Here is a 16488-nt window from a genome sequence, read left to right on the forward strand (position 1 = left end):
GAACCCAGTGAGCTCTGGAAACACACGCCACCCCCACGGTCATCTCAAGGTGACCGTCTCCCTAGACGCCACCCCTGCCCTCCCGCGCTGAGGGAGCAGAGGCCTCTCCTCTCCAGCTTTTGCAGACACGCATGTGATAGGTCCTCCGAAACACAGCCCAGACGGCCAGCCTCTGCCTCCCTGCAGGGTTCACTCCTACGGCCACAGAGCCTAACACGAGCCGGGGAAGAAAAGAGACACGAAAAGAGACACAGGGAAATGCACGGAAGACCCAGCGTGGCTCCGTGGCTGGCCTCCTTCAGCCACTGCAGCGAGGACCATAAATTAGCATCAGTTGATTAGCAATGAGTCCTGTCAACCCATTAATGGCATTCAGCTATGCCCGGGGAAGTGCTATTAGGTAATGGAACTGCTATGGAGAAAAATAATTTAGAAACAGAGCCAGAGAGAGGCCTCTCCCCTGCATCCAGTGGCATTCAGGGTGGCGTGGAGGCATTAGCATTTTAACCGTGCGACGTCCTGATAGGAAAGCCCTCCAGAGAACTGTCCGGATACCCCTCCCCGAACCACAAGGCTTCAGGCAACGGGTGTGCTTTAAAACTGCCTTCCTCAACACTCAGTTAAAATCAGATGCGAGGCAGGTCTTAGAAAACTGGCCACTCCCTGCCCCCCGATGTCACCCGGGTACCTGACAGCAGGAGACCACGGCCTAGCCTGGCTCCAGCCGACTCGTTCACGGGCCGGTCAAGCAGGCCAGGAAGACTCCGCCGTCACCTCATCATCGGTGGATTTTAGTAACAAGTAGGTAAGCTCAGAGACGTTCGCAATGCTGGTACTGACCTTCCTAAACATCAGGTGAAACCCTCCGAATAGAACTTAGGAGAAAGCGGCCCATCACAGGCCGTCAGCAAGGGCACCGGGAGAGCCTGCCCGGTTGTATTAATCAGCCCCTCTTGCTGGACATTCAAGACACGGCAGGTGGGGACAACTTGGGGAAGGGAGTGTCCTGAAAAGTTCAGGGCCCTGGCTACCCCGCTCCCATCTCTGCAGGGACTCGATTCTGTCTGTCCTTTTGGAAAACCATTCCGGAGCCATCAGTAAAGCAGGGGTGCTGTGCTTGGGGTCCTGCCCTGGAGAGGCCCATGCCGTGGACCCAGCACGACTGTGACCACGACAGCAAGGGTCTGCGGTGAGTCCACAGCCCCAGACCCGGGGGCACAGAGAGGGGCCATGAGAACGGGGCCACACACACCCTGCCCAGCCCTCCTTCAGCTCATGCCTGGGCCTCCCGGGGGAGAAAGGAGACCCTCGCAGGGCCCCCGGCTCTGTCCCCATCCAGGCCCACGACATCCTCCCACCTGCGGACACCACTCACAATGTGCGGGCCCGGTGGCCCGTCAGGCTCCGCTGGCCGCCCTGCTAGAACTGTCAGGGCTTGTGAGCCCGGGTCAGAGGGAGAGGGCCTCCTTCATGCGGCGAGTGTTTACGTGCGCCCGTGAGGTGTATCCACCACCTCTCTCCAGCCACAGCCCCGGATCCCTGGGAGGATTCGCGGGGTCAGAACGGCGAGGTCAGCAGAGTTCAGCCCTCCGAGGGGCGGCTGTCTCCCCCTGCCTGGCCCCGTGTCTGCCCCGCCCCGCCCTGGGCACCCCAGGCACCCCCTTCTCTGGAGAGATGAGTCTGGACCGCAGGGGTGTTCGGGCGGCCAGAGCATCTCCTGAGCACGCTCGGCTGCTGGGCCTGGCAGCCAGGGCGGAGGGTCTGAGCGCAGGCGAACAGGCCAGGGGGAACCCACGGCTGGGCAGGAGGCAGGCCCCGGGCGAGGACGCCCCTCGGATCAATCCGTGCATTTCCTCCCCAGCAGCTCCCCATATGCAGAACGTGAGCCTGTCCTGCGGGGGGCGGGGGGCGGCCCCAGGGTGGAGGCCGAGCAGGCAGGGGCTGTGGGCTTGAGGCGGCTGGTGGCGGGGGGTGGGGGGGGCGGGGTCTTTCTTTTCTAGTCTCTGTTGAAGCAGAGTTGTTGTACAGGGCTGTATACATGGCAAAGTGGATGCGTCATGCGTACCCATCTATCCCCTCCGTTTTAGACTCTGTTCCCATACAGGCCATTACAGAGGAGTGGAGTTCCCTGTGCCCTACAGCAGGGCCTTATTAGTTACCTGTTTTATGCATGGCAGTGTGTGTATGTCAGTGTCCCAATCTCCCAATTTACCCTCCCCCCTGACCCCTTAGGTAACCATAAGTTTGCTGTCCACATCTGTGACTCTGTTTCAACAGTGTGGTCTCGAGAGTTCACGGCCGCTCTGAACGTCCGGAGGGTGGGTGCAAGGACGGGCTGTGGCCAAGGGGCTGGCAATGGGGGTAGGGCCGAGTCCAGGCAGCTCTGGAGCCGGGGGCACCCTAGGCATCGGGGAGGAGGTCAGAGGGAATGTGCTACCAAAAGAAGGGGCCTTAGGAAGCCCGTGGGCGGGGAAGGCAAGGCTGGCCCTTCCGGGCTGTTCCCCTGCCAGGACCCCAAGTGTGAGTCCCCAGCTGTCCTCCACCCTCACCCCGCGCGGGGCGACCGGCACACCCACCGCCTGCCCTTGGGCAGAGCTGCTGGGCCCAGGCCCACCTGCTGACCTCCCCCAGCCCTGTCTGTCGTGGGCGCCCTGAGGTGCCGTGGCAGGTGGCTCCGGGATGTGGGAGGATGTCAGCCTGGGGAGGGACCACGGGAGGCGGAACCCAGCCCCCGAGTTCACTGCCAGCCGGGTCCCAGGGACTCACTGCTCAATCGGCAAGGTCCTTGCAGGCCCGCTCGGTGTCAGGGAGTGTCCTGATAGGTTTGCTCTCCAGCTCAGCCGCGGCGGAAGCGGGCACAGCAGCAAACCTTCCGCAGTCCCTGCTCTGCATGGAGGGCCCCCCACCCCGCGGACGAGGCCGCACGCTCCCTGTGCTCAGGGACACCTGGTCATCAGGCCCAGTCCACTGGGCACCAGGCGGCCCGAGCGACCCACGCCTTCTTTGCAAGGGCACTCGAGGTGTCTGTCCAGCGATATTGCAACTTCCTTGTGTGAACTACAGCGAAATCTCACTGGTCCTTCAGCCCAAGGAGCCCAAGTCCAGGCGAGCGTACGCTGCCCTGTCACCCTGGGATGAGCTGGTCCTGGGATCGCAGGTCGGATCCCTGCAAAGTACGAGACTCACTCCGTTCTGATCCTCGGGGCGTCTGGGGCCAGGAAAGACCATTAGCGCCATCACCATCAGGTGCAGAGACGGAGGCCCCAAATCAGAAGGGATGCATGTCTGTGGTGTGTGTACACACGTGAGTGCACAAAACCAGGGACGCGGCATGAAGGGCCGGGGAAGTGGAAGCAGCCGCACAGGGAGGGGAGCACTGAGCTCTGTCTGCTCCTGCCCTCCAGTGCGTGGTCCCCAGGCCTGTATCCTCCAGGGAAGCCGCCAGGCCACACCTGTGCAACCCACTTCCCTGGTTAAAAAGGAACCGATGAGGAAAAGCTCTAGGGATAGTCAAGTCCCCAACCACCCCATCCCCGTGCTGCCCTGGGCTCACCACCTGGGGTCTCCCGGGACTAGGACTCTGGCGGGGCCGTCAATGGCTTTGGCTCATGACACGCGAGTCTGAGACTGAAAAGCAACATGCGGGCCGGGGCTGGGGGCTGCGGGGAGACCCGCACAAGTGTGGGCGTGCGTGCGTGTGCAGGGGTGCTGCCTGACACAGTGGGACGTGCATCTTCACGAGCCGCACCCACATACAGAGCAGCACATCCCCGCCGCCCCACGGGCACAGATGGCATGAGTGGGGCGATGGGGTAGGGCTCCCGAAGGAAGGCGGCAACAGGCTGCCCAGGGACTAGAACACGCTGCCTGTTGGGGAGGGGGGTGGGCAGGGGCACATCCTGAGGCATAGGGGGTCTGCGTGCTCCCCCTGCCGGCACAGGCCGGCTGACCCCGGGCACCATCCCCGTGCAGGGGCTCCTAGGGCCCAGCCAGGGCCCAGTGACAAGGCTGGCGGGCACAGGCCGGAACAGAAAGAGCCTGGCGGAGCCCCATCAGGGATACAGGCAGCAGGCTCTGGCGTCCCCCAAAAAGGACTGAGTAAAGGCAGCTTCCAGGCAGCCAAGGTCCCGCCAAGGGCAGCAGAACTTTTGGAGGGAATGGCGTTTATGAGTTTGTTCCAATGGGCTCTAGACAGAAATCTCCAAAATCATGCCTCTTGAAAAGGTGAGCATCGTCAAGCCGGTGGGTAGATGACGGACAGGTAGTGGGCGGGCTGCCCTGTCCCCGTTGGATCAGGAATGTTTTATTGCCTCTAAATGGCTTTACCACCATCAGCGATAAAGTTATATGTGAGATATGGAGAGATCAGGATGTGGAGAAGAATCTGGGACCAACCTCAAGCCCTAAGGCTGGTTCCAAGCTCTGGAGACAGAAGCGTGGGGAGACACTGTCCCCTCCCAGCAGACAGCCTTTCCCACAGCCCAGCCGGTCTGGGCACGACTGGGGAGATGCACCTGCCAGAGAAGGCGACGGGCTGAATGTCCTCCCACCCCCGTGTTGTCTGTTCAGCTACAGACGCGGTCATGAGGTTGTCACGCTGCTGGCACTGAGCCCCAGGACCAGAGTCCCGATTCAATGAAACCAGGAAACGCCAGAACAAGCCTATGGACTGCGGACCCACAAACTAAATCAGAGGTCCCAAGGATGGGGGGGATTCTAGCCCCAGGGGACACACAACAAGGGCTTGGTTATCACCCCGGGGGGGCTGGGGAGATGGAGACTACTGGCACCGAGTGGGCGGTGGCCAGGGATGTTGCCCAACACCCCACCATGAGGAAAGTCCACCCTGGAGAGCAACCTGGTCCAAACGTCCACAGTGCTACGGGGAAGAAACCCCAGGGATATCCTGAGAAAGCAAGTATTCAAGGAAAATAAGGATGGAGTAGAAGCTAAGGAAAGGAGGTGAGGCTGCTGGGAGGGTCTGGAGAGCTCTCCACTCTGGCAGTGTGAAAGCTTACCAAGGACCCTTTGAAAACAGTGAACGTTTCATTGAGATTCCACACGTTTTTCTTTCTTCTCCTCTTCAATCAGACGGTGTTAGAACCAGATTCGATGCTCTGGACCCAACAACTTCAATTTTCAGAATACATCTCTCCGGCCCCGCCCCCAGTCCTCTGGCCACACCCAGACCCTCAGCCCCACCCCTAGACCTTCGGGGCACCCCAAGTCCTTAGGGCCCAGACCTTCAGCCCCGACCCGGTCACAGCTCACTGCCCAGGGCGCCAGGATCAACGAGTGTTTTCTCAGAGAATGGGGCAGTCACTGCCCGGAGGCCCAGAGCCGTGACAGCCACCATCCAGGTGAACACACAGAGCGCTGGAGAGGGAAAGGAAGCGGTGCATTCAGGGGAGGCTTCCTGGAAGAGGAGCTCTCCACCACTGGGGTCAGGGCATGTTCTGGAGACCGGTCCAGCTCAGGGTTCCCTCGCTGCATTCAGCTGAACTGTGGGGGAGCTGCCGTGTGAGCGACCCCGAGGACAGTGGGGTATCGAAGTGAGTAACCCCAGGGCATGCAGGAGAGAACGGGCACACGCATCACTTTCCCATGGAGGGAGCCCTGGGGTGCCGGCCCCCGGCCGGACTCTGCCAGCCAGCACAGAGGGATGGAGAGGGCCACCGGGGCAGGAAAGATGGGCTTTAGTGAGGCCCTGAGTGACGTGGGCGGGGAGGCGGCGAGGCGGGGAGGAGAGGACTGGTGCCGGCTCCATTCTAAGGGAAGCCACGCGTGGGCATCTCCCGTCGGCCCGCCTGGAGGCAGAGGGGCCACCGAGGACGATGCTGATACATGCAGGAGGGGCTCGGGTGACGGTGGGGAGGACAGACCTGGAGGATGGCTAGGTGTGTTTTGGAGAAGGACTCACAGGAGGCTGGGCACAGGGACAGAGCTGGAGGCTGCCCGGCAGTGCAGAGGCCCTGGCGAAGGCCAGGCAGGCCAAGAGGAGGCTCCAGGGCTGGAAGGGGATTCAGGGCCAGACCCTGGGCCGAGAGTTTGGGGCAGGCGGTGACCTGAGAGAAGGCAGCAAGGACCCCAGCAGAACACGGTGCCGGGCCCAGCTGGGTGCCCCGTCCTCTACTGCCTTTGCTTTGTGCTAACCGTCCAGCACCCCCCACACTGGGACGCAAGCGGTCTTGCCCACCTCTGTGTCCCCAGGCTTCCTAATTCCTCATTACACGAACAAGCTGAGGCACAGACGCCAGGGGCCGGCTCTGCACCGCTCTTGCCTCCAGCACACTTAGAGGGAGGGCCAGGTGCCCAGGTGGGACCCCACAGACGCCAGCCCCTCCACGGGGGAGGCCGACTCCACAGCAGGTGACACGCCAGGGCCCAGGACCGGGAGGCGGGAACATCGTAAGATGAGTGGGGTCTTCCCCAGGGGACATCTCACCAAGCAGCCACTGTCCCACCAGGCCTAGACCCACCATTCCCGAGGACGCCGCAGGCACGCCAACTTGGAGCTGGGCCTCCCGAGAGCCACGAGGACCAGGGGATGCCGGAGGAGTCCCGCCGGCCTAGTTGGAGACAAAAGTGATTCCACACTCGACTCCTGCCAGCCATTGGAATAAATAAGTAAACGTTACAAAGCCTGCGGGAGCCCTCCACCACGTCTGCAGGGTGAAGGAGAGATGGGGCGGCTTGCCCAGATCTGCCGCCAGCTGCCGGGCCGTTTCTGGAAAGCCCAGCCATCAGCCAGCTTGTGCTGCCTGCCGGGAGCTTCAGTTAGCGCCACGCCAGGGCCCAGATACGGAAACCGTGGGGAGGGGGACGTGGAAGGAGGAGCAGGCCATCGCTGGACGCTTCCGCAGAAGCCGTGGGAGCCCCGGGGCAGCCCGGGCAGCCGGAGCTCGGCTCTGGGGTTCACGGATGGCGTGCACGGTTGCCTGCAGAAAGGGACACCACCAGGCACTCTCAACCCCATGTGCCAGCCCCGGCCCCTGAGAGGACAGCCAGTGACAATCCCCCAAACAAATAAAGTCCAGCAGATCCAGCGGCCAGCCCCCTCTGCCACCAGCATCCGACTGATCCCCTCTCACGCAGGAACCCTGACCCACATCCTCCTTGTCAACCCATCTCCTCCCCAACACTCAGCGGGCACCCAGGGCTCTGGGTGACAGGTGGCGTTCTGTAGAGGTCATTAACTCCAGAGCACCACATTTTAATGCAAAAATGAGCCCTTGTAAATCAGCGCAGCTGCGAAGCTATATAAAGAAATGGGGATTTTAATGTTTTGCTTTTCTTCCCATTTCTCGTGCCACATTATCATAACATTTTCCCGTAATCACACCCATAAAAGTCACCTGAAAATACTTCATGCCACAAAAGCTGATCTCCATATCTCCTCCCGGGGGATGTCAAGTGGCAGGTCCTGAGCGAGAAATTCCTGGGTGGAATTCAGCCCAGACGCCTGGTACCAAAGACCCGGCCAGCTGAGTTATGGCACACAGCCCCCGTTTGGGAGGCGCTATCCTCTGGCCTCGCTGCAAAGAGTGAGTTGCCAGGGGAGTCCTGGAGGGCGTGGCCCCTCTTGGCGGTGTCTGGGCTGGGGTGGGGGGAGGGGTGTGGGGCTGGGGGGGGCACCAGTCAGTCTGTCTGGCTTCCAGGGGCATAACCTCCCCCAGGCTCGCCGATCCTTGGGGCGTGGAGTTCCACCAATACAAATTCCACAAACAGGCAACCTATCTCCTTAAGTTGTTGAAAGAAACACACACAGCACATCTCCTCCGGCCAGAAATTCATCAAATAAAAAACACAGTAGGAGAAAAAAAAAAAAAAGATGAGAAATAAACTTCTGAATGTCATCACTTCATTCAGTCTCCAGTATTTCCAATTTCACCTCTTGGAAAACCCCAGAAATCAAATTTGAACAGCAGGAAAGTGGCATATTCTAATCTCTCCTAAATATGCAATAAATCGTATTTATAAGGAAAATGCAGCATCAGAAAGCCTACGCTTCTTTAGTATTCTAATGGATTAAAAAACAATTCAGAAGTTGTTTGTAATTTCTTCTCGTAATTGCATGAGGTCTATGGCATGAGATTTAACTTAAAGCTGCCATTCAATTTTGATGAGATTTATTTGAAAAAAAAAAACAAGTCGAAAACAGAGTCCCATTGCCTCTCGCACCCTACTCCCTGGTACTTTCAAATATAAGACTTTCCTCCCACCCACCATTTACACGCCAGGAGCAGCTGTCCACCAAGCCCGTCCAAAGAGGAGACGGGCAACCTACGTGAACGCACAGCCTTCTCGGACTTCGAAATAAACACCGTGCACGGTGTCAAGTCACGGCTTAGGGTCCTAAGGCCGCCACTAGTTCATCATTCTCTCCACCTCCCTCACGGTTTATTACAGCCAGCATGTTGTAAGCCAGCACAGCAGACTGCATCTTCGGGGTCTCGGGGCTGAGCACAGCACACAGGCAAACCACTACGGTTTTGCCAGAGCTGTCCCACTCCACCCAAGAACCAGGTCCAGGCAGAACTCGCCTCTCCAGATACGCTAAGGGGAAGACGATCTAACTCAGCGCTTTCCAAGCCATGAGGACAGAGGTTTCCCCAGACCAGAGAGAAGGAGAGTTTCAATTTTCTCATCGGAGCTCATCACCTCCCCAAGATAAGTCTTTACCAAGCGTCCATCCCTGCTGTAATGGGAACGTACACAGAGATGGAGTCTGCATCTCTAAAGAAAGCCATCAAGGGCCCCCTTCCTCTTTCTGTTTCCTCCTGTCAATTGTTCCCCAATAGGAGAAAAATGACAAGGCTGTGTCACTATAGCAACTAACCTAATTGGTGGACTGCAGGTCTTTCTCCAGCCAGAGGGTGGAGCCCATCTCCTTAAATATGAACCTCAGCAGGCGGCAAGGAAGGGAGGGCTTTCGCGGGGCCAAGAACAGTAGAACGCCCCTAACCGAAAACGACGCCAAGAAAGATTCCAGTTTTCTTCTAGCAGCGCCAGAAAGTGAACCCCTTTTGTGCTGCAGAGAAATGCACAGATTTAATAGGCAGGATAACTGAATCCTGTGTGACACTTATCAGTCTCCCTAACTAATGACACAAATAGAACTGCTCCAAAACACAAAAACATTTTGGGTAATAAAAATCCTTACTGATAACAAAAACAATTTACAGACATGGGTGCTATAACTATTCTTCTTCATCCCAGATATACTGGAAAAGAGAATGAAATCACAGGAACTGTTCCATTTGCACTTTATTTGCTTTATATCAATTCTAAAAAAAAGAAGTTCTTTTTTCTCTAGGGCTGGTGTTCCAAGCTATCGATTATTATCCTGTCTAGTTCGTATTTTAGTGTTTTCATTCCTCCAGGTGCATATGTCTATTTTGTATATTAGTGAAATGTTTTAATTTCTCCAAGTGCCTTTCTGGTGTAATGGCGTGTGTCCAAAAACGTTATCTTATCGTCAGTTATTCCATTCCATGGAGGTGGAAACAACCATAAAAATGTGGTTAACCCAAGCTTCGGCTATTAATGATATCGGCCATTCTGGATTAGATGTTTTTTTTTTTTTTTTTTACCAAATGTCGTCGTCCTGGTGGAAGAGCTGTTTCCAGAATGCCAGGGAGGCCTCCGCAAAGCAGCCTGAGTGTCCAATGGGATCTCCGGTTCCACCAAGTGTCTGAGCAGCGGGCAGGCCCGGACCGCCGCCTGGAGCAAGCAGCAGTCTGGCAAAGGTGTGAGTGTCAGGACAGACATAGCGGGTCCCCCTTCAGGTTCAGGAGGTGCTGGGTGGGGGGGTGGAGTGAGCAGAGACTGCACACAGAAGGTGAGAAAGGAAGGCCCTGGCTGGCGCACCTGGGGTGGGAAGTGTTGAAGCCACAGGGCAGGGCGGAGGTGTCATGTACTGAACAATTAGCAGTTGCTCCTCTCTGTACCCGGAGGGCTGCCTCCCCAGCCAGTCTGTGGTTGCCGGGTTCTTGCCTTGGCACCAACGATGTTGTCCCCAGAGCCGGGGAGGGACAGCAGCCTGGGGACTTGGGGCACAACAATCCCCTTCCCAAACACTGCTGGATGAGCCCCCCTCCCATGCTGCCACCAGGAAGTGCATTTAAATGACACCTCCTGGGTGAGCCCCGAGTTTACCTGCCTTTCACCTGTTTCCCATGGACAAGGAAGCCGGCTGAGGCTCTTCTCTGGAACCCTGGGAACGCTGCCCCAACGCCCCGAGACGGCCGCGAGGAGCTGGGGAGAGGGCACACACCTCGCTCAAACCCCCAGAACAGCCCCCCTCCAGGCAGCCAGCGCAGGAACGCATTCGGAGGGGCAGGCAGGGTGCAGCCGGGATGGCGGTGCCAGTCTGGGCAGTCGGGCTTGCGGCCCCACGGAGAACCTTCCCGCTCGGAGACCCCTCCCCACGCGTCCCCACGCGTCCCCAGCAACTGCAGCGAAATGCACAACCCGGCTGAGACCAGCAGCACGACTCCTGCTCTGAGCACCGGGTTTCCCCCGCCATTCGGGGAGGATGGGGCGGGGGGGTGGGGGGGCTGGGCTGTCCCAGGACTCCGCGACCGCGCGCGCCCCGCGTCTCCATGGCCCGCCGCGGTCCCATTTTGGAGAGAGCGAAGGCTCGGGCTGGGAGCTAGGTGGCCGAGGGCTGCGAGGTGGTGGCGGGGAGCGAGGCTCCGCGCCGGCCTCTCTCTCTCTCTCCCTCTCCCTCTCTCTCTCTCTCTCTCTCTCTCCCTCTCTCTCTCTCAATTTTTTTTTTTTTTTTTGTAAAGAATCCATATTTTTCCATCGCCCATGGCAATTCTCCATGACAGGTGTTCCTCAGCGCCCGTCCTTTCCTCCCGCTGGGACAGGAAGGGACCCGGACCCTGTGCCAGGCGGTCGGCGGGGGAGCCCACCTGCCCGCGCCATCCCGGCCCGGAGCCTGTGCCCGGACGCTGACCACTCCCCACCCATCCAACCAGCCGCGAACCCGTGTCCGGAGCATTGACCATCCACCCCCACCGCAGTCCCTAGGCTGTGCCCAGCGTCCCACCAGCCTCCATTCCCCCAGCCCCCAGCCTGTCCCCCCGACACACCCAGGCAGACCCCGACCCTGCTCGCGGTCCCCCAGCCTGTGCCCCGGGCGCCCGCCAGCCCGCGCCACCCCAGCCCCGAGCCCGTGGCCCCGCGCCAGACCCACTGGTTCACCGGCTCGGGTCCTCGGACCCTACTCGCGAAATGCCGGTGGAAGCGGCGAGCCCTCTCCGGGCACCCCAGCCCTCACTTATCTTTTTTAGGAAAGCGCCGGCGAGCCTGCTTCCCGGGAAGGCAGAAGCTCCAGCCGCGCGACCTAGCCCGAGCCCCGCTCCTGCCCCAGGCGCCCCGCTCCGGACTCGGCCGCCGCGTCCTCCGCCGGAGTGTCGCCAGCGGAAAGCTCAGGGCAAGGCGCTCCACCGACAGCCCAGGCAGCGCTGCCCGCCCGCCCCGGACCTGCCGCCGCCTCCGGAGCGCGCGGCTCGGCTCGGCCGGGAAGCCGCCGGCTCGGCTCGGATCGCGGGCCTGGGCCGGGAGTGGCGGCGGCACGCCGGGCAGCCGCGGGCATCGCCGCGCAGGGACGCGCCGCGCCACCCGGGGCCTGGTGCCCGGGCCCTGCCCCGGAGTCGGAGGAGGGAGGCTCAGCGGTGGCGCCGGCCTCCGAAGTGCCGGCCCCTCGCCCTCCCGGCCCAGCGCAGGACCGGCGGGGACCCGGGGGACGGCGCGCCCCGAGCTCGCAACTCCTCACGGACTCCGAGCGGCCCGCGGGGCGCCCCGCCGGAGCCGCGGCCCGGGAACGGGGAACGGGCGCCGGGGCCGGGACCGGAGGGCCGGCCGAGGACCCGGGCCGCGCGGTACTCACTGCAGTAGGCGATGAGCAGGCTGGCCAGGATCATGAACGCCCAAAAAGTTGAGGACATGCTGGGCAGGGCGGTCGCATCTTGCCGGCTGCTGGTCCTGGGCGATGGCGCCATTGAAGCCGCGGCGCCCGCGCGGGGGGCAGCAGCGCGTCTCAGCAGCCGGCCCTGCCCGCGCCCCCGCGCCGGCCTCCACGTGCGGGCCCTGCGCGCGCCATCCTCCGCCGCCGCCGCCGCCGCCGCCGCCGCGCCCGGGCTCCGGCCCACAGCGCCCTGCGCCGGCCCGCCCCGCGCCGCGCGCGCCCGCGCCCGCCGAGCCCGGGGACGCCGGCCCTGCCGCTCCGGGCGTCGCTGCGCGCCCGGGCTCGGCGCGCCGGCCACCAATGCGAGGGGCGCCCCCGATGCGCGTGCCCGGCGCCGCGGGGGCCCCACCGGGGCCCCGGTGCTGGCTGCGGAGGCCGGCGGCGGCCGAGCGGACGAAGCGCCGGAACCGCGCCTCTGGATGGCGACAGAGACGGCCCGGCGCGCCCGTGGCCTGGGCACCTCGCGGGGGGGACGGGCCGGCCAGCGTGAAGTTTGTGGACTGGGGCTGTGTGGCCCGCAGGCCCTTGGCGCCCACATCCTTTCCCCGCCCCTGCCTACAACGCTGGGTCCCAGACCTTGCCTCGGCTGGGGTTACCGGAGTTTATTCCAAGTATAGGGGGCTTTGGCCCCTTTACGCGGATGGGCCTTGTCATCCCTGTTCTGGGTTTTTTGTTGGCGTTCTCAAACCCCTGAAGAGCACAGCCTTGGACCCGCGCAGAGTCAGCTGAGCACCCAGGAAAGGCTGCTCCTTTCCCCAGGCCGGGCACTGCCAGGCCAGGACACACGTCCCAGGAGCCCTGTCCTCGGCCCCTCTGCAGTGCCTCCACCTCTGCCTACTGTCCTGGCCTTGGTGAGCGGTCTCCGTGCACACCATTCACAAGGCTCCAGTCTTGTGTCTCTAAATTCCCCACCCGGGACTGGTCTCCTGTGTTAACGCCGAGGATGGAGAAAGTGCGTCACTTTCCCCATCCCCACTCCTCCCTCTCCTGTCCCCTGGGCAAGACAGCTCCCAAGTCCAGGTGCTGACCAGATGGTCCAGCTACCCGGGGAGGCTCTGACCCTGCGGTGCCCAGACACACCGTCCGCCTGAGCACTGCCTCCCTGCCGGTTCGTGGACACGCCATAGAAACGCATCCTTCCCCATTCAGGGGTTCTTCCGGATTCTGCGTGAGGACGGGGAGCTGGGGACCCGTGAGGTACTGTTGGAGCTGGGGACCCTTTCTCAGGAGCCACTAGAGGGCCTGAGCGCTGATTGAATAGCTGGGAGAAGCAGAGATGGAAGAAGTTCACTCACGTCCCTCCTTTCGCCTGAGTCCTGGCTGGGGAGGCCCCTGAGGAACCAGGGAGACTGGCGTGAGGGCGTGAGGGGACAGCTCTCCCAGGAGCACGCACACGCGCACATCACACACATGTGCACACAGCATATACACACACACACAACATACACGCATATACGCGTGCGTGCGCGCACACACGCACAGTGGGGGAAGCGAGCACGCAGAGAGCAGAAGACGCAGGCCAGGTGGTCTGTCTGGACCCAGGGGTCGGCTCCGCGGGCGCCTTGGCCAGGGGCTCGGGCAGGGCTGGTGTTGGAGTATGGTTGTATCCAGGCTGATTTTCTTCATACATATTCTGGTCCTGTTTAATTACGATCCTCTGACTTCCCGTCTCAGTGTCTTCCCAACTGCGGCTCCCCGTCTCCCTTGGCTGGCAGGGACAGTGTCTTCCCAGCTGCGGCTCCCCGTCTCCCTTGGCTGGCAGGGAGGTGCTGCAGAACCTGGACCCCTGGGAACTGGGGGCGGTGGGCGGGCAAGAGGGCAGGACCCCTTGTCTCCTCTGCCTCTGGCTCAGGGAGGGGCGCCTCGACCGGAGTACATGGAGCCGCTATGGATGCCTGCATCACCTTCACGATTCATTCATTTGATTTCATCCTGTTAAAAGGATGTGGCTCGTAAAAATGTTACACCTTGCATTTCATCCTGTGCGTTGTTCTGGGCATTCATTTACTCAACGTCAATTTACTGAGCACCTACGAGATGCCAGGTGCTGGAGGAGGGAAAGTGGACCAGGCATGCACTTTCTGTCCCCTGGAAATGTGTGGCTGATTTAGGAAACCAGCCACTACAGTGCAGTGTGGCCAGTGCTGTGAAGGGGGGAGGGCCGTTAGAGAGCCCGCTGGGGCAGAGGAGAGGAGAGTTGGGCCAAATCAGGTTGTGGGGTTCCATAAGGGCATCCCAGGGAAGCTTCCAGTGGTTTTCAAACATTTTTGGTGCCATCCTTAAGACACACACATACACACACACACACACACACACACACACAGGCAGACAAACACTTGAAAGTTTCACAGAACAATACTTATACCCTCAGTACTCTCTGATATGTTCGATTCTATCCTAATTCATTTCTTAAAGTGCTGGTTGCCCACCCAATAATTTTTGCTCACTGTAATTTCCTTTGCTTGACAAACACTGTTCCATAGAGAGATGTGGTCTGTGTTGAACTTGGAAGGATACATCGGGGCTGTCCTGCGAAGGACGCAGGAGATGGTGATGGTGGATGGTTGGGGAGGGTGGTCTGAGCAGAGGGAGGGGACACGCTGAAGGTAACAGTCTCCTTCATCCTGAAACTCAGGCCAGGAGATTTTTGTGGCCGCAATGTCAGGAGTTTGACATGTATTAAAAAAAAGAAAATTCAGTGACGCCTGTTGAAGACGGTAAGGCAGACTTTATCCAGGACCGTCATGATGTGTACAGGGACCAGTGGGATAGGATTTTGCAGTGGGGGAAACAGACAGGGCTCAACCCTGCCTGCCACATGGGTGAGTGGACATTTATGGCCCAGGAGCAGGTGAGAGTCAGTGGATGGAAAATGAATAACAGGAAACATCGCGGGGGGTGGGGGGGCGGCTTCTGGCGAGGCTGACCCAACAAGATTCTTGCTGCAGGCAGGCCAGGTGGTCAGAGGTCACCTGGGGGAGTGGGGGGAGGGTAAGGAGCCTGATCAGGTTCTGAATAAACAGACTTAGCAGCATTCTTGGTAAAAGTGGATCCTACAAGGAAGTAGGGCCTAGAGAAGGTTCGGGAGCCTGACTAAAGATTGCTCGAGCAAAGAACCTTTGTCAGGTGGAAAACTTTAGGAAGTCGGAGTGGATCGACTAGTTCATGCCCTGTACTGAAAACTCTCACCAGAGAGAGGAAGAATAATGGAGTTCTTGGTGCTTATGACTCGGAATCCAGGGACATGGAGAGCTGGAAACCCAGTGAGGCCGGAAGGGGTAAGGTGGTGGGAAAAGAGACAAGGTTGGGGCCTCCTGACCGGAGGCCTACGATCCTGATCTGATCACAACGGCACAGCTAGGATGCAGCCCAGAAGTAGGGGCAGACACCGGTGGTTCCTGGAGGCCCCGTGAGAGACCAAGATGGAAACAGGATGGGGATGTGCAGAGCGCTGAATTCTGTTGCTAGGCAACAGAAAGCCAGCTCTGGATCCAAGCATACTACCCAGTGACAGTTTGTTGTTGTTGAGTGGCTGGTTTTGATTACTAGCCAGAACTGATAGAACATTAAATTTTGAAACTCGGGTGAGTTTTATTAGAGAATCACACCACCACCTTCACTTCAAGCCTAGGAAACAAGGGATGGAAGTGTTCAACCCCGAGGAAATCCTTGGGTCTCACCCCACATCAAGTGGATAGTCACAGGGCTGCTGAGACCTGGCCCGGGGAGGGGCGCCCTGCACCGTGGACGGCTCAGGTGGCCACGGAGGCAGGAATGGAGAGACCCTGTAGAGGAGGCGTGGCTCGTGAGGGTGGGTCCTCACGACTCCTTCCAAGTCTGGGCAGGAAATCTTGGCTCGTCTTAGAGATAAGCGTGCCTCATTTTCCCCACTCTGCTTTTGAAAACAGGGATATTGGTTGTGGTTTTCCCATTCGCTTTTTCTCCTCCGTACTGAATGTCTTATTTGTCACTCTGTCATGGGCTGCCAAGCTCCCTCGCAGCTCCCAGAGCTCCTGAACTGAGCAGGATGTTTTAACTGGGTGAGATGGGATGTCTCCACTGGGACAACGGGGAGGGACTTTGTTATGAAAAAGCAGGTCCCCTTTTATGAAGAATACACGTGGGTCTAGGTAGCAGGCAGCTAAAGGGCTGGACTGTGGTGGGCCTGGCTGCCCCTCCTCTGGAAACACAGCCGGTTTCCCTTTGAGGGCTGGCACCCTTGTCTCCCATGTCCGTTTGGAAAGACATCACTTCCAAAGTGAGTGCAGGGGGAGGGTGGGGAGGGGAGGCAGGACAGCAGTCAGTCGGCAGCAGGTGTACAAGTCCATGTGAGAGGCAGGCTGGCTGCTTCTCTGGGAGAGAGGGGATGAGGGGACACAGGTGCACTCAGGAGCTGTTCAGGAGATGGGATTGACCGGCCATGGGAAACGGGAAGGGGGGGACCAGGTGTCCTGAGTGACTCCAAGATTCTGGCTAGAAAACTGGGAAGAGGGTAGCGGTGTCTCCTTGCA

At 59.8% G+C, this 16488-nt stretch overlaps 1 protein-coding gene across 1 annotated transcript in view; it reads right to left on the minus strand.

The window, feature by feature from the left end:
• Positions 1–12104, minus strand: part of TAFA5 (TAFA chemokine like family member 5) — a 189076-nt gene extending 176972 nt beyond the window's left edge. Inside the window, exon 1 of the mRNA XM_065887768.1 lies at positions 11900–12104. Within this exon, the coding sequence (XP_065743840.1) occupies positions 11900–12011 (112 nt within the window). The 5' untranslated portion in view covers positions 12012–12104. The remainder of the gene's footprint in view (positions 1–11899) is intronic.
• Positions 12105–16488: the final 4384 nt, after the last annotated feature.

This window comes from Phocoena phocoena, chromosome 11, assembly GCF_963924675.1.
Source record: "Phocoena phocoena chromosome 11, mPhoPho1.1, whole genome shotgun sequence".
NCBI lineage: Eukaryota > Metazoa > Chordata > Mammalia > Artiodactyla > Phocoenidae > Phocoena > Phocoena phocoena.